Genomic DNA, 26,472 nt, shown 5'->3' with positions numbered 1-26,472 from the left:
GTCATAAAACGACACGTGTACTACTGTTTCATGAGAAACTATTTGTTCTGTAAGCCTTCACCTGAAGTACAATAAAATATAAAAAAAAAAATTAATGTGCTTCATTATGGGATTGTTGCCTCAGATCCCATGGGGCTATTATATAGTATATGGAAATTGTCCTATATTATGTTTCTAAAAACTAGAAAGCTGTAAATTCTGAAACACTTGCCCCAAGAATTTCAAGCAAGAGACTGAAAACCTATAGTTACAACGGCCATACAGGCATAGCTCCATCTAGGCATTTGATACAGCAGAGGATTAAACTGAAGAGCACAGCATGCATATCACATTTGTTTTCAAATCAACTCCTTAGGTAAGGTAAGGTAAGTTCTCCATAAAAGGAATTTAAACGTTTACTAAAAACTAGGATTCAAGTCAATTCCATTAAAACTCCAATTGGAACACATGGAAAATTCTAATATAAGGAATAAAAAGAAAAATGTCAATATTGTGCCTCTGTAAGGAATACAACTATATGTGAAATTTACTTTATAAAATTTTTAAATAAAATCCAGTGTCCTTAGTTAACTGATGAGTCTTTACTGACTAAAAAAAAAGACTACAAATGACTAGTATGCATTTATTTTACAGCTAATTTTTAAAAAAGAACTTCAATAACGATACAAATTATTTTTAAATACTTTTTATTGGTATCATTGACCAGTTGACCCAAACTCTAATTGTCCTGGTGTTTTATCTCATCAGGGTGAGGTAATCCATGTATTTTTTTGGATTTTCTTTTTTTATTTTGTGTTTTTAAAAGACAGAAACATCTGTTCAAGTCATTAGAAACTAGTTGATGAGAATCAGGAAAGGGTTTCAATGAAGTAGATTTAAATAATCTCAGAGGATTTCATAGGACACAAAATTAACCTGTCCAATTTGAAAAGCAACATGCACGGCAAAGCAGTTAAAACTCTCACAAACCATGTTATACCAGTACCCAGCACTCAGCTCCGTTACATGAATAAATACCTACTGAACTACTGGCACCATTCTGATTTTCCTTCACAAACTGCTGCTCAATTATTCCAGAGACAAGCATTAAACACTGACAAAGAAAGGTGGACTATAACTAGTTACCCAACAAACTTGGTAACCCTGATATAAAACAGCAACACTGTTTGAAGTACCTTCCAATAATGGCATAAAAATAAATGGAGAAAGAATCCCCAGGTCTTTATGCTTTGTAAAAATATCTAAAGACTTTTTAAATGGTCTTTTCTTAAACTGTAGCCTTGAATTCGATTGCTTCAAAAAAATTAAAGAATGTAGTTATTCAAGAGGAAAAAAGTACAAGTTATAATTTTTTATTTATTTCTGCATACCTGAAGATTGGCAAAATCCAGTGTGTGAAGATAGCACTAAATTTTCAGTCACAGGCTTAATTTTCTGCTCATCACTGCTCCCATCGCCTACAGAATTCTGATCATCATCTCCTATATCGGAAGATGAGGAAGTAATCTCAGCTTGCTTCCTTTTAGTGCTTGTTCTCAGAGAATTTCTCTTTTTCTCTTTGACATTGTTTGTCTTCTTTTTAGCTGTAGGTCTTTGTTTCTTCTGCTTTTTATTATCTTCAGAGCAACTCTCCTCAGCATCAGAAGATGATGAGCCACTTTGTATTTCCTTGGTACTTCTTTTTGAATTTAAATTTCTTCTTTCCCTCAATTCTGTTCTTTTTAGCCTCTTATCAGAAGAATCACAACCATCTTCTTTCAGGTAATATTTCTCAGTATCAGATGATGAACAATCTTGTCTCCTCCTTGAACTCTTTTCAGGCAAGTTGCACCTTTTTTTCTCTCTATCAGATGCTCCATTCCTACTCTTTTTATCTTCTGAAGAGTCATAACTATCTCCTTTCCCTGGTAACTTCTCGGCATTATCAGATAATTCATTCTTCTTTTTAGAAATTTTTTCTTTTATTTTTTTACTTTTCTTTTCCCCATCAGTTGTGTCATTCTTGTTTTGTTTTATGTCCTTAGGAAAATGACATATTTCTTCTCCCTCAGGTAATTTCTCATTGTCATCAGATGATGAATCATAGTGTTGTTCCATCTTAATTACTTTTTTCTTCAAGTTTGTAGTTTTGTTTTCTTTTTCTTCAGTTCCCTTTTTTCCCTGCTTTTTATCATCTCCAGAAGACTCATCAGTCTGCTCTTTCTTTGGGAATTTCTCAGCAACTCCAGATAAGCCACCCTGTACTTTCATACACATTTTGGTTTTCAAATGCTTGCTCTTTTCTTTAGTTTCAGCAACCTTTTTGTCTTCAGGAGAATTAAAACCCTCCCCTCTTCTAGAAGAAGGCTTATCCGTGCCATCCGAGGACACACTTGGCTGCTGCTTCTTAGAGAGCCCATCTCTTAATTCCATGATGGTTTTGTCTTTATCAACTGTGCCTTCTGCTGAAAAGAATTTCTCTCTCTCTTGTTTCCTTTCAACATTATCAGATGATTTTTCTCGTGCAGTCTTCAAACTTTTCTCCCTTTGATTAGCCATTCCTTTTTTATTGTGTTTTTCCTCTTCAGAAGAATCATAATCTTCTTTATTTGGAACTCTTTTTCTGGTTGTTCTGGCAGCCCCAATTTTACTCATGCTCTGTATCTCTTTTTCTAATTCTGAGTCATAATTGGAAGATTCGGACTGGTTTTGACGTTTCTTTTTAGAAATTATAGAGCTTTTAGTCGATTTGCCCTTTTTAGTATCAAAATCTGAACCAGAAGTAGAACTTTTTCGTTTCCTTTTTCCTTTATCATCTTTCTCTGTTTGAGTCTTTAAATCAAACAAAGTTTTCTCATGGTTTGTATGAGCTTCATTAATGTCAGATTCGGAAGAAGAACTATGACTCATCCTGCTTACCTCTTTGAGGATTGCTAGCATTTCATCAAAGTCTGAATTTTGATCCACAATCTCTGACTGCTTAGACTTAGGCAATTTATTAGGTTTAGGATTATCTATAGCACTGTCAGAAGAGTTCCGTTTATCCTTCTTTCTCAGTGGAACTGATAGTTTTTGTTTCTCCTTAACTGTTTCACTGCTTTCTTCATCTGAATTAGATGTTGCAGGGTTGAGTTCTGTCTGTCGCCTCAAGGGTGTAGTCTTTACACGTGGAGATCTTCGAAGATCAGATTCTTCTAAAAGTAATGGACCTTCATTTTCAACCAAATGCTCATTATCACTGCTTTCCTGCACAGGTCCACAGTTCTCTGATTTTGGGTTGAGATCAGAACTTTTATAGCCATCTTTATCTTGGGAAACTTCCTGACAATCAGCACCTTTAACTGGGGAATTAGAAAGGGAAACAGGGGTGAGTTTAACATATAATTCTTTTGTTACTTTAGCTGAAGTTTTTGATTTAATACCTCCTCTGTTGTCTTTTGAAGAAATATTTAATTTTACAGAACTCTCCAGTTCTTGCTCAGTTCCACTGTTGCTATCCCCCTGATAATCAGCTGAACCCTGAACTTCCATAGCAGTCTCAAGATTCTCAAAAATGTCTTCTGGAACTGAGGAAGGAACAGACACAATGTCCATGTCTAAGTCTTCAGAAGTGTTAGCAGGCTCATATTGAGGTTCTTCTTTTCTACCACATTTCTTATGTTCACCACTGGTACTTTTATTTGCTCTTTGTTCCTCCGTTGGAACACTCTGATCCATATACTCACTATCTGTCTGCTTTCTTGACAATTTACCTTCTGACTTTGAAATATCCTTCCTTTCCAAAGCACAGGATTTTTCTCCTTTCCTAACTTTTGTTTCAGATTTAGCATCTATGACTTTATGCTCTTTGGTATTTTTCTCTTTGTTTACAGCATCCAAAGCTCGAATCTCCGAATTCAAATCTTCTTCTAAAGCAACATGAGCCTTCTTGATATCAGCCAACACAGATTTAAAAGCCTTAAGCTGACGTAACTTTGTAGCAGAAGTGATTTCTGAGTTATCTGTTGCCTGCTTCAAAAACTTAACATAACTGGAGTTCATGTTGGCTGTGGTCTCGATCAGTTTTTTTGCTTTCTTAATCATCTCTTTGGGCACAATTAGTGCTGAGTAAGAGTAGGTTATAGAACCAGAACACGGATCATCTAATTTCTTTTCTTCTCCATTACAATTTGAGCTATTTTTCTTTGGAGAAAATCTGGGTGTATGGTCATATACTTTATTACTCTTTTCATTGTCAACTTTTATCTTCTTCTTATTTTGTTGTAACAATTGTTCTAAATTCTCAAATACGCTGTTGCATGCAGTGACTAAGTCCAATAAAGGCTCCGGGTGACAAATGTAGCAATACCATTGGTTATTTTCATCCATTATTGTAGACAGCTCCTTTCGACCAAGGTTGCGCAGAATGCATTTTTTGCAAAAGGCATTATGGCAAAAGTCGCAACAAATCAAGTTTCCACCTTCTGCGCACCATCTGAAATTTTTTAAAGATTAAAATATTATTCCCAATGAAACTCATTTTAAATCTTTTTATTTTTAAAACAATTTAAATTTTCCTGCCAGTAATTAGTAAAGTAATGTAGGTCATCTGCTTATTCTGTATTAGAAACTTAAAACAGATATAAACCTGAGGCTTATGGAAAGAATAATCTTCCACTAAAGACATTAATTATGATACAACCAAAATATGTATCTAATATAAGGCTATGTAAGAATCCCCCCCTCCAAAAAAGGAGACAACAACATAGAATTTTAGTTCATCTTGATTAATTACCTACCTACATTGTTCATCCATTCCATCCGAGTCACGGCTAATATCATCACTCATGTAATATTTAAAGCAATTCTATTAAAAGAAAAGGGGAAAGGGAAATTTTATTCAAAATTGATAATATTCATAAAGGATATATTTTTAAGTTATTAAAAAGTTAAAGGGAGTGTGTGTGTGTGTGTGTGTGTGTGTGTTTGAGAATCAAAGCAAAAACACTGAATACCCAAAACTTGCACTCTCAAGAAATAGGAATATCTTAAGAAATTAATTCCTTGACACAGATTTCCATATCACCAAACACCACTATTCCTTACATAAAAGTTTATAAAATATTTTAGGCTCATACTAAAATTCTACATAAAAATTTATTAGATACTGTTCTTAATAATTTTAATAGCTGCTACATATAAACACATATCATGTGTACAGCTAAGCAATTAATCTACATCACCTTTAAATCTCAAAATACTTACCATGCAAGGTAGAGGGTATTCTGCTCAATTTTTGAGAAAAAGCTATGACTCATAATATGTAAATAAATCTTCCAAAGCCATGCAACAAGTAAGACTGGTATTCAACCCAAATCTGACTGACTTCAAATTCCTTTCATTCGGAATATAGACAGAAGGTTCCATGCCCACTGATAAAAACTGTTGACTACTAAAATGAGCTAGGTTCAACAGACCAGCACTTATTTAAAAAAAAAAAAAAGAAATCATATATAGGGGTAGAAATGGCTGTCTGTACTTTTTAAGATTCTTCAGGTGATTCTAATTGTCAGGTTGTGAAGCACTGACCTAGCAGAACTAGGGATAAGAGAGTGAGGCAGCAACAATTAGAATCACCTGAAGAATCTTAAAAAGTACAGCCTGCCATTTCCATCCCTAAACCACTAAATGATATATCATATATATGTGTGTGCATCACAGAAAGATGGAACCCTGGTGGTGAAGTGGTTAAGACCTCAGCTGCTAACCAAAAGGCTGGCAGTTCAACACTACTAGCCACTCCTTGGAAACCATATGGGGCAGTGCTACTCTTGTCTATAGGGACGCTATGAGTCTGAATCAACTCGACGGAAACGGGTTTCTTTTAATCATGTAAAGAGAAAGTGAATACACATTATGAATCCAGCAAGACTATACCCAGGTGTCATAATTTGAAACTAGATGCTACAGTATGCCACCTAGATGATATGCCCCTGGCTAACCTGAATTCAGAGAAAGAAGGCACACAAATTTTGTAAAAGTCTAGCACATTTAAGCAGGTCTGTGTCTATCAAAAATTCATGCGAGAACCAAGGCAAGGTCATGGAAGCTTCATAAATACATCCAAACTCCCTGAGGAACTGAATTACTGGCCTGAGCGCTGGGCACCATGGTCTCAGGGGACATCTAGCTCAACTGGCATAACGTAGTTTATAAAGAAAATGTTCTACATCCTTCTTTGGTGAGTAGCATCCATCTAAGACACTCCACTGGTCCCACCCCATCTGGAGCAAGGGAAAATGAAGAAAATCAAAGACACAAGGAAAAGATTAGTCCAAAGGACTAAAGGAACACAACTACCACAGCCTCCGCCAGACTGAGTCCAGCACAACTAGATGGTGCCCAGCTACCACCACCGACTGCTCTGACAGGGATCACAATACAGGGTCCCAGACAGAGCTGGAGAAAAATGCAGAGCAAAATTCTAACTCACAAAAAAAGACCAGACTTACAGGTCTGACAGAGACTGGAGAAACCCCAAGAGTATGGTCCCTAGACACCCTTTTAACTCAGTACTAAAATCACTCCTGAGGTTCACCCTTCAGCCAAAGATTAGACAGGCCCATAAAGCAAAACAAGACTAAACGGGCACACCAGCTCAGGGATAAGGACGAGAAGGCAGGAGGGGACAGGAAAGCTGGTAATGGGGAACCCAAGGTCAGGAAGGGGAGAGTGTTGATGTGGGTTTGGCAACCAATGTACAAAACAATATGTGTATTAATTGTTTAATGAGAAACTAATGTCCTCTGTAAACCTTCATCTAAAGTACAATTTTAAAAAAAAAGAACTTAAAAAAAATTCATGTGAGAAAAGATCTAAAGCTGGAACTCTAAGGAAAGCCTGGCCTGCCCCTGCATTTCAAGGAGGCTTTTTGTTGGGAAACAAACTAACACAGGATTAGTCTTAGCAAAAATATGATTTGGGGGAAACTGTAACCTTGATATCATAAATATTTAAAATTAACTCCAAGGTATTATAAATCAAAAAGTATTTAAAAACTGTAAAAACTATAATCAATACATAGGAAACATTTTTAATTCTATTATCTCCAAATTACGTTAAAACCCTGCTCCATGTATTGTTGTTGTTAGCAGTTATCAAGTCAGCCTCTGTCATGGCAACCCCATGTGTTACACAGTAGAACTGTTCCACAGAGTTTCCTTGGCTGTAGTCTTTATGGAATCAGTTCTCCAGGCCTTTCTTCCATGGAACCGTTAGGTAAGTTCAAACGCCAACCTTTAGGTTAGCAGTCAATCACAAACCGCTTGCAACACCCAGGCACCCTGCTCCACATAGAGAGTTTAAATTTGGGTAAGTAGGGTACATAAAAGGGAAGTTTACAAAATGCATGCATGCACACATGCACTCTTCAGGTCTTCAAACACATCAAGCTCTCCTTCACCTACCAGCTTTTGAATGCCACGTTGCCTCTGCCTAGAACCTTCTGAACCAACCCCACTTCAGTAGGCTGATTTGTATTCACAATTCAGATAACCAGCTTATATCACCTCCATTGGAAAACACTCCCCTACCCCGCCCAACCCAAATACAAATTACATAGGCTTCCTGTGTGTTCACATAATAAACTGTATCTCCCCTATCATGGCACTTATCAGGCTATTTATATGTCTGTTTTACCCACTACAATACACTACAATATAAACCGAACAAGGGCAGAGATCAAGTCCATCTTCTTCATCACTGTGTCCCGAGGGTCTGGCACATAGTAAGTATTCAAATATTTGCGGAATGAATTATTATAACATCATTACCTACCTTACAAATAAGGACTTGCAATGAAGGATGTCTATAAATGGAATCTTTTTGAAAATGATTGACCTGTTGTCCACAAGCTGTGCAGCTCACAATCCCATGAAGCCCATCTTCTAGGAGAAAGCAGTGACAATTATTCACACATACACACACACATAAAGATATTTAATTTAGTCATCACTTTGCATCTTCTGTGTTAGAAATGAAATACCTCATAATCCTTGGAAAAATTACATTTGGACACAAGTAAAAAGGTTAATAATTTTACTGACTACCTAAAAACATGACAATCTTGGCAAATTCAAGAGTTACAAATCCTAACTTGTTCCTTTTACAGATGCAAACTCTATTTTTCACAACAACTTAATAGAACATGGGGAAGAAACTCCCATAAAAAAGTTTTAAAATCAAGAGCTCTTTTTCATTTTGCTCTTGCTTTGCAAATAAGTTCACTATCAGTTTTTAAACAAGGGGGAATTAAGTGACATGTGTGGAACATATTCTTTTGCAACCCAATACTTAAATTAGGCATACCATGAAGATTTTTATGTTCAAAATGGAATTGTCTGCACAGATCCTATCACTATGATACATAAAAAAATGATAATTTTATCATATTACCAAACATCCTTCCTAAGATTTACTTCAACACTACGCACGACTCCCATTAACTTGCATTCTTTCTATGTCTATTGCACTGCCACTACATTATCAGCACTGTCTACTACTTCCAAATAAGGGCAAATAAGATACTGCAGGTATGTCTATCTTGGCAGCAAAAACCTCAGGACAGCTGAAGGAAAAGGCAGAGCACTATTCCTCACTGACTGCAGAAAAACAGATTGAAGATAACCTATGCAGAAAAGAATAAGAGGAAATCACTCCTGCCTCACTCCCTTATCCCTAGTTCTGCTACAGCAGTGTTTCACAACCTGACATTTAAGTCACCTGAAGAATTTTAAGAAATACAGACAGCCATTCCCACCCCTAAACCACTAAATGGTAATCTCCTAGACATTTTTTAATGTTTTACAGATGATTACGATGTGAAACCAAGACCTTTATCCAAATATGATACATTATGATTCAAAAGAGGCCAATGTAAATGATTGTATTCACCATCTATAAAAAGGACACAACTCAAAACAAAAAAAAACAACTGTTTCTATCCCTAAATAAAAGATAAAATACCACATACATTTCTCACCATTTAATTTTTATTCTGTTTTTGTTAGTTTTAAGATGCAAAACACAATGGCCCTAAATATTATTGCCAATATTTTCATTTGCAGAAGCTAAAAATGTTTAATGTGTAGGAACACATCATACTTTTTCAGAAAATATAGAGAATTTGAAGACTTACTATATTAGCTGCTAATATTTTATTTTAAATCACATTGTTCTATGTTAGTGTTTGATCTTGGACACTCATGTATTCTGTATTTAATAGAATACAGAGTGTAGTTTTTTCATTTCAAGTAAGTATTTCATTCAGATAAACTAACAAGATCAATAAAAACTAGAGTTTGAATGTTAATGTAATGTTAAATAATATTTATTAAGCACCTTCTATGTACTTTTGGGAGCCCTTGTGGCATAGTGGTTAAGAGCTCAGCTGTAGTGGTTAAGAGCTCGGCTGCTAACCAGAAGGTCAGCAGTTCAAATTCACCAGCTGCTCCTTGGAAACCCTAGGGGGCAGCTCTACTCTGTCCCATAGGGTCGCTATGAGTTGCAATCGACTCGACGGCAACGGGTTTTTGTTTTTTTTTGGTTTACGTGCTTTTGCGTGTGTACCACGTAACAATTAAATAAAACTAGGTGATCCCTTGGAGAATTTCCCCCACATATGCACAAGGAATTGTACACATCGATAGTCACTGTAGCACTAATCAGAAAATTAGAAAATAAAAAATCAGAAACAATTTCATAATTGGGAAATGGATAAATTTGTGGTTTATTCATATAACAAAATTTTATAAAACAGTAAAGAATAAACTATTTACTGATATGGTTAAATAAAATATAAGAACAATGAGAAATTATTGATTGTTAAATGATGCAAAAGGATATATACAGCGTACGATTTTGTATATTTTTAAAATAAAAAGTGTTTTATGAATAACTACATCTACAGGAAAAATATAAACATGGAAATGACACACGTATACAAATTTCAGGGAGGGGAGGGGAGAAGAAGAAATGGATCAAGAGTAGGACTGATCCAGTTCTTTATTTAAGTGGGATCCAAAGCAAATATAGTAAAATGCTAAAATGTTACATTATTTTACCTATTTCTGTGCCTGTAAGATTTTAAATTATTATTTTTATTTATTAAATATCTTAAAGGTTATAATACAACACCGTGTGTAAATGGAAAAGAGGAATTTTCATTTCTGAGCTCAATAAATTTTAATGGTTTTAAAGAAAACAAATTTACTATGTCACACAAAAAAGTTAAGTGTAAAATATATTTTCTAACAATTAAACTGCGGGAAGTGTGTCAAAATAGACTATGGTATTTAATAAACAGTGGTTCCTGAAATGGTCAATATATCTTTGTGCTGTAATTTTGGTCCAAATCTACATAAGATTATTTTATATGTAAAGTTTTCCTTCTTGACAGCTTAGCCTCAATTTTGGAACTAACACTGTTAGAAAGTTTGAATATTAACTAAAGCAATTCAGTATCTCAGATCACTATTCATACATATGCATATAAGTAAACAGAATTAAATTTCCTGTGTGATTTCTGACAGCTTAAAGATGTGCCAAATCATTAAGACACAAATGAGTATTAAAGATTTAAGTGCTACTATTTATCTACCTATCACCTTAAGCATGATGTAAACATTTGTACACAGAACACTCAATAAAATGTTCCAAAAACTTATTAGGTCAAACCAAATACCAGCAGCATAGCAAAGCAGAACAAAGAATACCCTCCCCAACAATAATGCTTCTTTTTAATTCTCCTTTCAGCCCTCATCCACATTTCAGACACTGATTGGTGCTCCAGAGTTGCTCTGCAAAGGATACTGTTTAGATATTCATTTTGACAAAATGCAGTATACTTAGTTGTCTGTCTCCTCTAGAAGAAAGAAATTCTTGCTACTGATCCTTACCATCATTCTCTACATGCTTACTCTCTTAAGTTTTAAGAACACTACTTAGCTGCTGCAGTGGCAGTTTTCCTCCAATGACCTAGATTCTCAGTAAATCTTTCTTATGCTTAAAGGGGTAGAACGCCCCCTTTTGGACAAAAGACTAAATATTTACTTGATTTTCTCTAACAATCTAACAAATTATTTATTCTGAAAACTGATAATATACAGTAATTTATCAGTACAAATATATTTTATTAGTCCCATCAAGATAATGATAGCTCTAAAATAAAAGTTTACACAAATTTTTACCAATACAGAACTTCACTATAATTTCACAATTATAAACATGATAAATATTAAATGGACATGTCATTGTTATACTTCAAATTTAGTAATTTAGTGTCACATTCTATCTTTTGGAGATTCACTCTTTTTATTGTCATGGATTCTGGCTCTGTTAATCTGCCCAAAAAGTACATACATGAGTTACTTAAAAATCATACACAAACAAGTGGGACACATACTCCACTGTCAACAAATTTCTAAATGAATCTTCATTATGCTAACTTTCTACAGATGGTTAGCCAATATGGTGTGTGTGTAAGTAGGGGTAGACAGACAAAGGGAGAGGCAGCTTGGGCAGATGGAGGGAGGGTTGCTAGCTCTCCCTTCTCCTTCCTACTTATCTCTGCATTGCTATCTTTAGATCAACGGATCTCAAACTTGAGTGTACTATAAGAGCACACTGAGGTACATTCTTGACTTCATCCCCAGAAATTCTAGTTTGTTAGCAGTAGAGTCAAGGGATTTGCATTTTTAATAAGTACTCCAGGTAATACTAATACAGATGACCATCACTCTGTGAAACAATGTTCTACATATGTTTACAGTTACCTGAAGGCCAAGGACAAGATTTTGTACAAATCTGAAATTCTTTCTGGGGCGGGAGTAACACATGGTATTCTGGCATATAGGTATTATAGAACTAACATGATATAACTTAATAGCCACTGAAGGCAAAGGTGTTTTGATAAATGGTGTTTAACCTTTTCTGTTTCAGAACTCAGAGAGAAACAGAAGTTATTTTTAAGTAGTGCTTTTAATAAACAATGGGCAGAAAAGTGGAGGTATTTTTAGTAAGCACCTCAGATTTTCCAATATGGACATAAACAGCACTTTAAACTTATGTTTTCATTTTCACTTGTATTTACCTCCGCGTTTTTTGAGATTTTCAGTTTTCATTTTACTTCTGCTTCTAAATTCAGGCCCTTTAAAATCATCTTTGTCTTCATTCAGCACTGGCTCTGGTTGTACAATCACTGTACCTAGAATGATTTCATTTAAAAAACCATTACACATATTAAATGTGCAAGTGAAGTACAAGACTTCAGTTCAGATAAAGCCAACATTGCTGGTACATAGTTTGTTTCCTTCAAGCTATCAATACTTGTATAAGGACCTCTCACAAGTAAATAAAACAAGGAAATAGTAAAAGGGCCAGGTGTCAACAATCAGATTACTTGTTGGGATAAAACTCATAAAAACAGTGGGGGGAGAGGGGATTATGAACTGATTATAATAGAAATGTATGAGGCAAGTAGTAAGCCACAGTCCAGTTTTGAATTTTTTAATAGTGTCTATCACAACAGCTGTTATGAAGATGAGCACTCAATCTATATTCCATAAAAAGTTTATAAAATAAGTGGACTAGAGGGAAAAATAAAAAGACATACTATTCTCATAATCCAAATCATAAACTCAGAAAAAAAAATTTAAGGGTTGCTTTGGGAGGGCAGTTGTGGGAGGGGGCAATAAGAGAAGTTCATTCTGTTATTATTGCTATGCCTATTCTGCAACATTTCACAACCATTATGTCAAAGCTGTGGTACCCTGCAAAGTCCTTAAAAAGTTTTAAACAGAAAAGTGCTTTAAGATACTTAAAGTGCTCTACCAATAAATTGTAGAATGAGATCAATTGTTGGTCCCATAAAAATAATTTAGATAGAATGTCTTCACTTAGCTACAAAACATGTGAACTGAGGTGAAAGGTTGTTAATTCAAATTTTCATTATTTCTCAAGAGTAAATAAAAGAGGGGCACAGTAAAAAGGGTACAGGCCTCAAGTTTACCTATATTACCGGGGCCTAGCAATTGGACATTATTGGCAGCAATTAAGAAAGTAAAAGCAGATAGTTGTCAGGGACTGTCTTTCTGAAACATGGGCAAATGTTATTAAACAAGCAGATTTTGGCAAGTTATAGCATCTACTTGTTAAATGAGTTTCTGCGTCTCTGAAAAAAAAGGAGAAAGGGGGTAAAGAGGACTGAATTTTTACAAACTGTAGTAAATTTAAATAATACCCACCAAAACACTTTATTCACAATAATTATTTCATGCATATACTTCTAGAGAAGCCCCAGCATTTGAGAAGAGCTAAAGATTTATAATTAACATTAAAAAAAGAGTGAATTCTTTCTGAAGATTCTTCTCTAAATGGACGCAAAGCAGCAGAGTGCAAAGAGCACTCACTAGCTTTGGATTGAAGCCGACATGGGTTCAAATCTCACCTTGTCAACTTAAAGCTGAAAAAGTTCCTTAAGCTCTGAATTTGTTCCTTCATCTCTACAAGCAGAAACAATAGCTAACTTACAGTTTTGTTTTAAGGATTAGATGAGTTAATTCTGTAAGAGTCTGGTACCTATATATACTTAATAAAGTACTATAACAATAATAATAACTACCCAGAGTAAACCTTATGAAGCTGGTCTATTTTTGTTTTGGTAGGGGAGAATTAAGTTTACTTAGTTTAGGTTAGTAATATCCCAGATTGACTGACTTCCACTGCACCATTAAATGAAATCTTTGAATTCCCAGCTCTTAGATCCCAACACTGGCCATCATAAGTACACGCAGTGAGAATGTAAGAATCCAGAGTGAGTCACTGCCTATGGGACTCAAACTCCCATGTTAGTTGTTTCTGTCCTGGGCCACCAAAAGCATACTGTCACAGATGATTTGCAAAGACAAGTAAATGGTAGGTCAATCAGTTTTCCTTCTATCTTTCCCCTTCTTGTCACTCATTCCCTTTCCTCATTTAATTTCTCATCTTCTGTAACTCCTTATTTATCCTAATCAAGTGAAGCCCTACCCCTCCCACACATCATATTTTAAAAACCCTCATGAATCAAAAAATATATCACAAAAGCATAAATATAGACAGGGAACAATATTTAGTAAGCACTGATAAACGATCTGACATCAAGAATAAATCTGAAAAGTTTGCTAAGAGCTTTAAACCTATTATTTAACAAAGAAAAAATAACTAAAACTTTGACTCTTTGAAACAACATTATATCAAGTCCCTTGTTATTCTTTTATCATCCAAAGATACTGCTCTCAGATTTGGGCTATGAAAAGTCCTAGATTTTCATTTGGCTTTTTTCCCCAATCTAATTAATGAGGTTTAAAGGTTAAAACTGCAACAGTTGAAAGGTATTTGATAAAATTTTTGAAAGAGATAATCATAAGAAATACACCCAAATCTATCTTTAATAGTTAACTTTGATTTTCAGCCTTAGGAAATTAAAAATGTGACGAAATGGAACTAGAATTTAAATGTTTTTTTAAAAAAGTTTTCAGGGATATTTGTTACATTTTTGTATACAGCACGCATGTTAACATTTACTGAACTTAATATATTAAATTTATTAACATTCACATTCCAGAATAATTTCAAAATTAAAACCTCTTTTCTAAAAGCCAATGGAAAGGGAAAACAGATTTTGATCTTTTCAAAGCTAACAGAATATTCCAAATTTTTAACCACAACAACACACATTACCGTACTAACACATCCCAGACTACCACTAATAAAACGCCAAGCTTGGTCCTTTACACACAATTAACAGTAATCAAGTTCCAATTTTATAATATTTTAAAAATGTATTTAAACTTTAATTTGATATACAATATTAATACACATTACCTTTTGGCAAGCTTTGCATAGTAATGTCATTTTCTGAATTTTCATTAGAAGCATCTTCATTTACAGTTTCATCCAAAGGTTTTTCATCATCAGATTCTACATACTTTGTTACAACTGAAGGCTTCCTATGAAAGAATTAAGTCCATAGAATTATGGACATTTGTGACAACTAAAACAACACCCAAAGAACATAGATAGCATCTGTAGATGGAGTACTGGCTCCCAAACAGGGATGCAACATCACAACTACATAGGGAAAAATACATCCCTATATTGCACTATAAAGATTGATTTAGTAGGTCTGGGTAGCACTAAGACATCTGCACTCTGAAAAAGGTACTAGGGAGATACTGAAGGTTATCACTCTTTCAGAATCATTACTTTCGAGAATAAATACGAAGAAAGTTGTGTTTATAAAAGGAATTCCTATTGATTAACAACAAATGTCCAACGAACTAAGCTGAGAACTCCTACTAAAAGCTATACTACAAAATATATCAGACATTATAATGTACTTAGAAATAGTTTTATTCCTTATTTACATTTCTAGTTGAAGGTTTACCACAAAAATGTATTTTTACCACTCTTTATCTCCTCATAACTTCCTCATTGTTATGATGGCTATTCACTTCCACAACCTCAACAATTTCAGATAACCCTAAAATTCTCACATTACTTCATTTGAGGCATTAAACATTTCATTTACCCTTTTCTCCTTTTGTCAAACCATATATATTATATCAAAGAAATGAAGTATATATTGGAAGGGTCACTAATACACAATAAATCCTCCTCAAAAAATTCCTTTAAAATCCAGTCTGAATAAATTAATAATTATCGAAGCCAGTTGACAGATACATGGGGCTTCATTATACTATGCTGTCCATTTATTTAACATGAATGTTTGTATAAAATAATTTACTTAGAATAAGAGTGTTACAAGTTAGTTTTTTTTTTAAATTATTACTTTTAGAAACAGAAAATAAAACACCCTGAAAAAAAAATGACATTCTTCCTTAAAACATTAACCAACCTCTTTGATCGTGACGATCCTGAAGATTTGGATTTCTCTGAAGAGCTAGTTCCCTAAATATAAGAAATACAAAATTGAGTGAAACTCTCAAGGGAATATCCCTAAAATTAATTATTTCCCTATAACAAGATCTTGCTTATAATGAAACACTATTTATATACTTAAAATATTTCTCTAAAAGCAACTTCAAAAACTGATTCTCCTTCATTGAGTATTACTTGTGTGTTTTTTTAATTGTTACTATTGTGTTTTATGGGAGAAAAGAGGACATAGTGCTATACCATGATCCTGGTTCAAGTCAACAAACTAACAAACAAAAAAAAAAAAAAACAGGTATAGAAATAATCATATCCAAACAGAGGTAGTGAGTTTTAAGGATCTGAAAAATGTGTCATTCTTCTTTACCGTAATATACAGTTTGGAATACTTTCTAAAAATTACCCTTGTACTGCCAATATCTAGAGTATATTATTGAGCCCTAGTGGTTAAGAGTTTAGCTGCTAACCACAAGGTTGGAAATTCGAATCCAGCAGCCACTCCTTGGAAACCTTATGGGGCAGTTCTACTCTGTCCTACAGGGTCGCTATTAGTCAGAATTGACTCGATGGCAATAAGTTTGGTTTCAGTATAGTATATTATATTACACTGAACTTTTACAGTAGATAGAAAAAAATCACAAAATGATAATGTAGCCCTGGGTATCAGGTGAAGATTCCAGGATGGGCTGCTAAAATTATGTTATAATGAAATTCTGAATGCCCAGTTTTGAAAGATCTCAAAATCAAAAAAAAAAAAAAAAATACTCATTTAACTCCCACCCCCGAGATAAACTGTAAAATATAATAATGTTTAAATACCTATCTGTAACAAGCTTTCAGTTGGCTGAGTTTAGGAAAACTGCTGAAGTGAACAACAACAAAATAAACATAAATACTTTCTCAACCTAGACAAGTACCCAAATTGAAATACAATACTGACACGTGTATCACTGCATTTTTATGCAAACAACACACGTGTTATACTTTTTCTTTGCCAACTGCACCCTCCACACCCTCCCAAGATATTTCTGTAAGCACACTATGCTAACTTTTTTACATATTGCTGAAAAACAATTGGCATAGCATGCATACAAAAATATCTTGCAGAGGGAAGGCACGGTTGGCAAAAAACATATAATATGTGCATTATTTGCATGAAAATACAGTGCAGGTGTCTTAAACATGTGAACGTATTAAGTAAATGCAATATGACCACATATACTATAATTGGTTAATAGTAAATTATAAATATCTTTAAAATGCTGCAAATTATTCCTACCTCTTCCTTGCTGTTTTCCATCATATCAGAATTAGTTCCAGCTCCACTGATTTTATCTAAAAAGTAAAAAGTAAGTGAGGAACATTATTTATGTCTTAAATGCATTATCGAACAGAACACTAATACCAACAACTGCATGAACCCATTTTCTAAGCTGGGGAGTATGGCAGTATTGGTGATAAATTATTCACATTAAAATATACCAAATAAAAATGAAATAGGATCCATGCCTCACATCATACACAAAAACAAACTCAAATTAGACTAAAATACCTAAATGAGTAAACTAAAACCATAAAATTCGTAGAAGAAAATGCAGGCGGCAAAGCTGTTAGGCCTAGATTTTAACAATGGATTATCTAACATAATAACAAAAGCACAAATAGCAAAAGACAAAACAAATATATGGGACCTCATAAAAATTGAAAACTTTGTTCATCAAAAGGCTTTACCAAGGAAGTGAAAAGACAAGGTATCGACTGGGAGAATATCTTCAGAAAACATATATTCAATAACCAAAATACATCTAAAACTTCGACAACTTAATAACAAAAAGACAAATAACCCAATCAAAAAAATGGGCAAAGGACTTGAAAAGACATTTCACCAAAGAGGACACTCAACTGGCCAACAAACACACGAAAAGATGCTCAATATCATTAGTTATCAGAGAGATGCAAATCAAAAACACATTAGGATGGCTAAGATAAAAATAACAAAAACAAAATAATAAAAATTGGCTAGGATGTGGGAAAATTAGAACCCTTACCCACTACTGATAGGAATGCAAAATGATACAGCCATTGTGGCAAACAGTGTGGCCATTTCCCCAAAAAACTAAAAATGGAACTATCATATGACCCAGCAATTCCACTCCTAAGTATATAACCAGAAGACTTAAAACCAGGCTCAAACAAATACTTGTACACCAATGTTCATTGCAACACTATTCACAATAGCCAAAAGGTAGAAACAACCTAAATGCCCATCAACGAATGAATGGATAAACAAAATGTGGTACACATATACAATAGAATACTACTCAGCCAGTAAGAGAAATGAAGTCTTAATAACTACTAAATGTGGATGGAACTTGAAGACATTATACTGAGTAAAATAAGTCAATTATAAAAGGACAAAACGAGACTAAATAGGCACACCAGCCCAGGGGCAAGGACAAGAAGGCAGGAGGGGACAGGAAAGCCGGTAGTGGGGAACCTAAGGTTGAGAAGGGGAGAGTGCTGACATGTAATGAGGTTGGCAACCAATGTCACAAAACAATATGTGTATTAACTGTTCAATGAGATGCTAGTTTACTCTGTAAACCTTCATCTAAAGTACAATAAAATAAATAAAAGGACAAATATTTTATGACCTTACATATATAAAAAGACAAGAACAAGCAAACATATAGAGACCGAAGTTTCTCAGTGGTTACCAGTGGCAAGAAGGAAGAGGAAAGTAGAGTTATTACTTATGAAGTATTGAGTTTCAGTTTACGGCAATGGAAAAATCACACTGACTGTGGTGTAGGGTTGCACAGTCGATTAACGTAATTGCTGTCAATAAGTTGTACAACTGTAAAAAGTAGAATTGGCAAAAGTTGTGTGATAGATATTTTTACAACAAAGACAAGAAGAGCAGCTGCTGAGGCTGCTTATGTACTACCAAAAACTTCACAGGATTTAGTCCCTTGGTTTGGAGGTTTAGGGTCATGGTTTCATGGGACATGCCAGTAATTGAACTAATAACATGCTTAATGTTTCCCACTCATAGTTCACTGCATAGTGTCTAGGGTCTTAAAAGCTAATGAGCAGCCATCCAAGGTACAACAATTGGTCTCTACTCACCTTAAAGAATAGAAGAAGGGAAGTCAGGAATAGGAGGGGGAAATGGAATGTGTGGCTAATTGCTTCCAAGACCACCTGCCTCCTTTGCCATAAGACCAGAAGAACTGGATGGTGCCCAGCTACCATTACCAAACATTTTGATCAAAGACTCTACAGAAAAATCCTGATGAAAAAGGGGGGAAATGCAGATCAAAATTTTAAATTCTTATGGAATCCACACTTCCTGGAGCAATGAAGGTTGGATGAACCTCTGACACTACTGCTCTGAGATAAGCTTTAAACCTTAAACCAAAAACACTCCCCTGAAATCTTCTTGAAACCAAACAATACTTTGCCTAAACTAATAAAGAATGTCTGCCTTGAGCATTATGCACTTTTAAGATATACATGGGATTAAACTGACAACAGCAACTCAAAAGATTAGACAGGAAAGTTAGGGGGCAGTGAGTTTATGTAAACTGGGGAGAACAACTCAGAAAAGATGGGTGACGATAGTTGCACAACTTGAAATATGTAATCAATGTCACTGAATTGTATATGTAGATATCGCTGAATTGGTGTATGTTTTACTGTATATAGTTTCCCCAAGACAAATAAATTATATAAAAACAAGATATAATAATTAAAAATACATATATGCACCTAACTTCAGAGCCTCAGAATATATAAAACAAACACTTAGAAATTGAATGGAGAAATAGGCACCTCTACAATAACAGTTGGAGACTTCAATAAAGACTTTCAATAATGGACAGAAGATATAAAAAGATCAATAAGAAAATAAAAGACATGAATGACATTATATACCAGTTACCTAACAAATATATCAACAACACTCCAACCAACAACAGCACAATAAACATTCTTCTCCAGTACACATGGATCATTCTACAGGATAGATCACAGGTTAGGTCATGAAGCAAGACTCAATAAACTACAAAAAATAAAATTCTACAAAGTACTGTCTCCAACCACAAAGGAGTGAAATTGGAATTAATAGTAGAAAGAAAACTAAAACATACACAAATATGTGGAAATCAAACAACACACCAATAAGTCAAAGGAGAAATCAGAAAATACTTCTGAGTGAAATGAAAGTGAAAGTACAACAAATAAAACTTACGGGAAGCAAAGAAAGTAGTGCTCAGAAGGAAATTTATATCTGTATCTGCCTACATTAAACAAGAAGAAAGATCAGAAATCAATAACCTCACTTTGTAACTAGAGGAACTAGGAGGAAAAAAAGACCAATGCAAACCAAAAACAACCAGAAGGAGGAAGATAATAAAGATCAAAATAATGAAATAGAAAATACAAAAATAGAAAGAATCAAAAAAAAAAACAAAAAAAAAACAAAAGTTGATGTTTTCAAAAGATCAGTAAAATCAACAAACCTTTAACTAGACTGTCAAAGAAATATAAGAGGCAAATATCTAAAATAAGAAATGTAAATAGGGACATTACAACTGACCCTACAGAAATAAAAAACGTAAGACAATACTATAAACAACTGTATGCCACCAATTAGAATATCTACATAAAAGGGACAAATTTCAAGAAACATGTACTCCTTAAACTGACTCAAGAATAAATAGAGTTGCAGAGGCAGGGCCAAGATGGCAGGGCAGTCAGACGCTTCCACTGGTCCCTCTTACAACAAAGACCCAAAAAAACAAGTGAATCAATTATATATGACAATCTAAGGAGCCCTCAACATTGAAGACAAAGTTGAGGAGTTGGACTGAGTGGCAGGAGGAGGGAGAGACAGTTCAGAAGCAGTGAAGATTTGCCAGACCTGACCTGGCCAGCACCTTGCAAGCTGGATCAGCTGGCACACATGGGCTGAGGCAAGCAGTAGCGCTCGGGATGCATTTTACACATCAGGAGAAATCAAGCAGCGGAGAGTCTGTTCAAGCCTCCAGAACCAGGGAGCAGTGGCGCTAAATCGGTGAAAGTTAAGTACAAGCATCTAACCTACCACGTGCGGGACCGAAAACACCCTTCCTTACTTTCAGAAGTACCTCTCTCCAATTTAATTGCCCCCTTCCTGCTCTGCTCTGGGTCCTGGTCTCACTTCAGCGATTGCTGCGCCCCCAGGTCAGAAGTAGGACCCGTCACATGCCCCGAGCCATTCTCCCAGCTTTGGAGAGGAAAGAAATTAACAGAGAAAAATAATCTGCCGGCTCCCCTAAGCCGGGACCTCGGGGCAGGCACAGCCCCTTTACCTAGGCACGTACTCTGAATGCCTTTCACCCATGCCTAAGCCTGTGTGAGCCCATTTCAACAGCACAGACCCCTATTAACACAGTACAACAGGGTATATACCTGAAGCCTATTTTCAACTGTAACAGCCAAGGGAGAGTGGCAGATTCATGACATATGACACCTCCCTGCCCATTAAGCAGGGACCTCACCTACTTACATCAGGGGCGTGAGGACTGGTGGCTCCACCCACTCAACCTAGACACCCACAATAGGGATCCAAGAATAAGTGGTGCCTCCCATTCCTTACAGCCAACAGCACTGGGTGCCCAAAGTCCGGCTGTAAAACCCACCCACCTATGCGCTCTAGAGAACAGGGTCACATCTTCCACCCAGGCACTCAGGGGCAGCTGTCAGCCCCCACCTTGCTCAGCACATAACCCCCTACTACAGCTAGATACCTGTGCCTGCTCCAATTACACCTGCTCATCTAGGACTGTAGGTGAGAGCCTGCACCACACACTAAGTGACCAACGACCTGGACACCTGAGCTGAATCCACACAAGAAAAGCGAACGGACACCTGGGCTCACATTCCTAGTAACAGCTCTAACCACCTGGTTACAGAACATGAGAACTTCAAAGACGCCAATAATCAAAGTAGCTCACAGGACCTGTCTATTTGGGCATATCAAAACAAAAGAAAACAAGAAGCTAGGACACGGTAAGCAAACATAAAATAAATATAATAACTTATTGATGGCTTGGAGACAAGTGTCAATCTCAAATCACAAAGGGGCAGACCATGATGGCTTCAGCAAGCAACCAAAACAAAGAACCAAGAAAACTCCCGGAGGAAGAGAACTTCTTGGAATTACTGGAGATAGAATTCAAAAAATTAACATACAGAGCTTTTCAAGAGATCAGGAAGGAAATCATAGAAAACACAGAACAAGCCAAGGAACACAAAGACAAAGCAACACAGGAACTTTAAAAGGCCATACAACAGCGTATTGACAACTTTAACAGGCTCCAAGAATCCATACAGAGACAGCAAAAAGAAATCCAAAGGATTAACAATAAAATTTCAGAATTAGACAACTCAACAGAAGTCATGGGAGCAGAACTGAGGCAATGTACGTTAAAATTAGTGAGACTGAAGATAAAGCACTTGACATCAATTTATTTGAGGATAAATCAGATTAAAATAATTTAAAAAATAAAAAAAACCTAAGAATTATGCAGGACTCTATCAAGAGGAATAACAACGAGTGATTGGAGTACCAGAACACGGCAGGGCAACAAAAAATACAAAGAGAATTGTTGAAGATTTGTTGTCACAAAACTTCCCTGATATTGTAAAAGACAAGAAGATAGCTATCCAGGAAGGTCATCGAACCCCACACAGGGTAGATCCCAAAAGAAACTCACCAAGACATTATAATCAAACTTGCCAAAACCAAAAATAAACAGACAATTTTAACAGCAGCTAGGGATAAACGAAAAGTCACCTACAAAAGGAGTCAATAAGACTAAACTCTGACTACCCAGAAGAAAACATGCAGGCAAGAAGGCAATGAGATAACATACATAAAGCCTTGAAGGAAAAAAATTGCCAGCCAAGGATTAAATATATCCAGCAAAGCTGTCTCTCAAATATGAAGGTAAAATTAGGGCATTTCCAGATAAACAGAAGTTAAGGGAATTTGTAAAAACCAAACCAAAATTACAAGAAATACTAAAGTGAGTCCTCTGACTAGAAAATCAATAATATCAGAAAACAACCCAAGACTAGAATACAGGACAGAGCAATCAGATATTAACCCAGATAGGGAAGTCACAAAAATAAGTAAAAGCTAAAACAATGAAAATAGGGAAACAGAGATGCTAATATGTAAGAGACGACAACATCAAAACATAAAAGAGGGACAAAATGATGTAACCAAAGAACTTTCATATGGAGAGGAAGTCAAGGCGATATCAAGAAATAAAAGATTGGTTTAAACTTAGAAAAGTAGAAGTAAATATTAAGGAAACTAACAATCCTACACATCAAAATAAAAAACATAAAGACTCAGCAAATACAAAATCAACAATGAAAAAGATTAAAAGAAGATACATAAAGAAAAACGACTCAGCACAGAAAAGTAAGAGGAACAAAGAAACTGTCACCAATAAAATAAAATACATCAGAATAACAGCACTAAACTCATACCTATCAATAATTATGCTGAATGTAAATGGACTAAATGCACCACTAAAGAGAGACAGTGGCACAATGGATAAAAAAAAAGAAAAGAAAAACACGATCTGTCTATCTGCTGCCTACAAAAGAACAAACAGAAGATCACAACAAACCTCTAACAAATGAACAGATTGAATCAGTAATCAAAAACATTCCCCCAAAAAAAGTCCAGGACAGGATGGCTTCACTAGAGAATTCTACCAAACATTTACAGAAAAAGTGACTCAAATTCTTCTTAAACTTTTCTGAAAAATAGGAGAGAATGCTTCCTAACGCATACTAGGAGGCCAGCATGACTGATGCCAAAGATACCACAAGAAAACTATGAACCACTATCCCTAATGAATACTGATTCAAAAATTCTCAACAAACTACTAGTAAACCCAATTCAAGAGCATATTAAAGGGATTATACACCACGATGGAGCCCTGGTGGCACAGTGGTTAAGAGCTCAGGCTGCTAACCAAAAGGTTGGCAGTTCAAATTCACCAGCTGCTCCTTGGAAACACTACTGGGCAGTTCCACTCTATCCTATAGTCGCTATGAGTTAGAATTGACTCGACGGCAACAAGTTTTGGTTTTTATACACCATGATCAAGTGGAATTTATCCCAAGAATGTAAGAGTGATTCAGCATTAGAAGATCAGTCAATCTAATATACTAAATTAATAGAAAAAAGAAAAGAACTACATTATCATGTCAATCGATGCAGAAAAGGCATTTGACAAAATCCAAAACCCTTTCATGATAAAAAACACTCAACCACCTAAGAATACAAAGAAAATTTCTCAATCTGATAAAAGGAATTTACAGAAAACCCACAGCTAATATATCACAGTCAACAAAGAAAGACTGAAAGGTTACCTCCTAAGATAACGAACAACAAAAGGATGCCCACTCTCACTACTGCTATTCAACTTCATACCAGAAGTCCTACCCAGAGCAATTAGGCAAGAAAAAGAAAGAAAAGTTATCCAAACTGGGAAGTAGGAAATAAAACTATCCCTTTTTTGCAGATGACATGATCCTGTATAGAGAAAAGGAACCCAGGGTGGGACAAACAGTTAAGCCCTCAACTGCTAGCCTAAAGATGGGCAGGTCAAACTAAAGATTGGCGGGTCAAACACACCCAGAGATGTCTCAGAAGACAGGCTTAACGTTCTGCTTCTGAAAAGTCACAGGCTTGAAAACCCTATGGAGCAGTTTTGCTCTGCACACATGGGGATGCCATGAGTTGCAATCAGTTCCACGGCAACTAACAACAACAATACACAGAAAACCACAAAGATTCCAAAAATAAGCTACTAGAGTTAATAAATGAATTTATCAAAGTAGCAGGATACAAGGTCAACACACAAATATCAGATGAGTTTCTTTACATCAACAATGAGCAAATTAGAAAAGAAATTAAGGAAAAAATTCCATTTGCAAGAGCATCAAAAAGAATAAAGTACTTAGAAACAAATTTTAGCCAAGAAAGTAAAACACTTGTACATAGAAAATTATAAAACATTATTGAAAGAAATTAAAGAAAGCCTACATAAAAAAGGACATTCTATACTCATGTATCAAAAGACTTAATACTACAAAGATGTCACTATCTAAAGCAATCTATACATTCAAATTAATTCCCATCAAAATTCCAATAGTCTTTTTTGCAGAAAAGGAAAAGTCATTACTAAAATGTATATGGAACTGCAAGCGGCCCCAAATAGCTAAAACAATCTTGAAAAGGAAGAACAAAGTAGAAAGCTCACAATTCTTGATTTCAAAACATGGTAAAAGGCTACATTAACCAAAACAGTCTGGTACAAGTATAATAATATACATATATACCAATGGAACAGAATTGAGAGTTCAGAAATAAATCCATACATCTATGATCAATTGATTTTCACAAGGGTGCTAAGTCCATTCAATGGGGATATAGTCTCTTTAAAAAATGATGCTGGTACAAGATCTCCACAGGCAAAAAAATGAACCTGGACAAATACCTCACACCATACATGAAAACTAACTCAAAATTGATCAGGGATAGGTAGACTCAACATTGTGAAAATGACAATTCTACCCAAAGCAATTTAAAAATACAACGCAATCCCAATCCAAATACCAACAACATTCTTCAAAGAGATGGAAAAACTAATCATTAACTTTATATGGAAAGGGATGAAGCCCAGAATAAGTAAAGCACTACTGAGGAAGAAGAATGAAGTAGGAGGACTCACACTACCTGACCTCAGAACCTACTATACATCGACGGTAGTCAAAACAGCCTGGTACTGGTACAATGACAGATACATTGACCAATGGAACAGAATTGAGAACCCAGAAGTAAATTCATACACCTACGGTCACCTGATCTTCGGCAAGGGCCCACAGTCCATCAAATGGGGAAAAGGCACTCTTTTTAACAAAAAAACTAGATATCCATCTGCAAAAAAATGAAACAGGTCCCATACCTCACGCCATATACAAAAACTAATTCAAAATGGAACAAAGACCTAAATATAAAGCCTAAAACTATAAAGTTCATAGAAGAAAAATAGGACCAACGATATAGGCCCTAATACACGGCATTAACAGGGTACAAACCATAACCATCAACACAAAAACACCAAAAGATAAGCTACATAACTGGGATCTTTGAAAAATCAAACACCTATGCTTTTCAAAAGACTTCACCAAAAGAGTCAAAAGAGAACCTACAGACTGGGAAAAGAAATTTTGGACAGTACAACTCAGACAAAGGTCTAATCTCCATAATCAATAAGAAAATCCAACACCTCTACAACAAAAAGACAAATAATCCTATTAAAAATGGGCAAAGGAAATGAACATACACTTCACCAAAGACATTCAAATGGCCAACAGACACATGAGGAAATGCTCGCGATCACTAGCCATTAGAGAAATGCAAATTAAAACCACAATGAGATACCATCT

General features: G+C 35.3%; 1 protein-coding gene across 8 annotated transcripts in view; it reads right to left on the bottom strand.

Moving 5' to 3' along the window:
• Positions 1-26,472, bottom strand: part of ATRX (ATRX chromatin remodeler) — a 427,573-nt gene that overhangs the window by 313,699 nt on the left and 87,402 nt on the right. For 3 of the 8 annotated variants that reach the window (XM_004378897.3, XM_023733624.1, XM_023733630.1), the window contains 7 exons: positions 17,231-17,286; positions 15,914-15,966; positions 14,881-15,005; positions 12,107-12,220; positions 7,795-7,904; positions 4,758-4,825; positions 1,371-4,453 (listed from right to left, as the gene is read on the bottom strand). In XM_004378897.3, coding sequence (XP_004378954.1) covers positions 1,371-4,453; positions 4,758-4,825; positions 7,795-7,904; positions 12,107-12,220; positions 14,881-15,005; positions 15,914-15,966; positions 17,231-17,286 — 3,609 coding nt within the window. The remainder of the gene's footprint in view (positions 1-1,370; positions 4,454-4,757; positions 4,826-7,794; positions 7,905-12,106; positions 12,221-14,880; positions 15,006-15,913; positions 15,967-17,230; positions 17,287-26,472) is intronic. The other 5 variants (XM_023733628.1, XM_023733631.1, XM_023733626.1 and 2 more) reach the window with 4 other exon arrangements.

The sequence above is a fragment of the Trichechus manatus genome, unplaced genomic scaffold (assembly GCF_000243295.1).
Source record: "Trichechus manatus latirostris isolate Lorelei unplaced genomic scaffold, TriManLat1.0 scaffold00060, whole genome shotgun sequence".
NCBI lineage: Eukaryota > Metazoa > Chordata > Mammalia > Sirenia > Trichechidae > Trichechus > Trichechus manatus.
The sequence above is the reverse complement of the archived record's forward strand: the minus strand, read 5'-3'. Positions and strand labels throughout refer to the sequence as shown.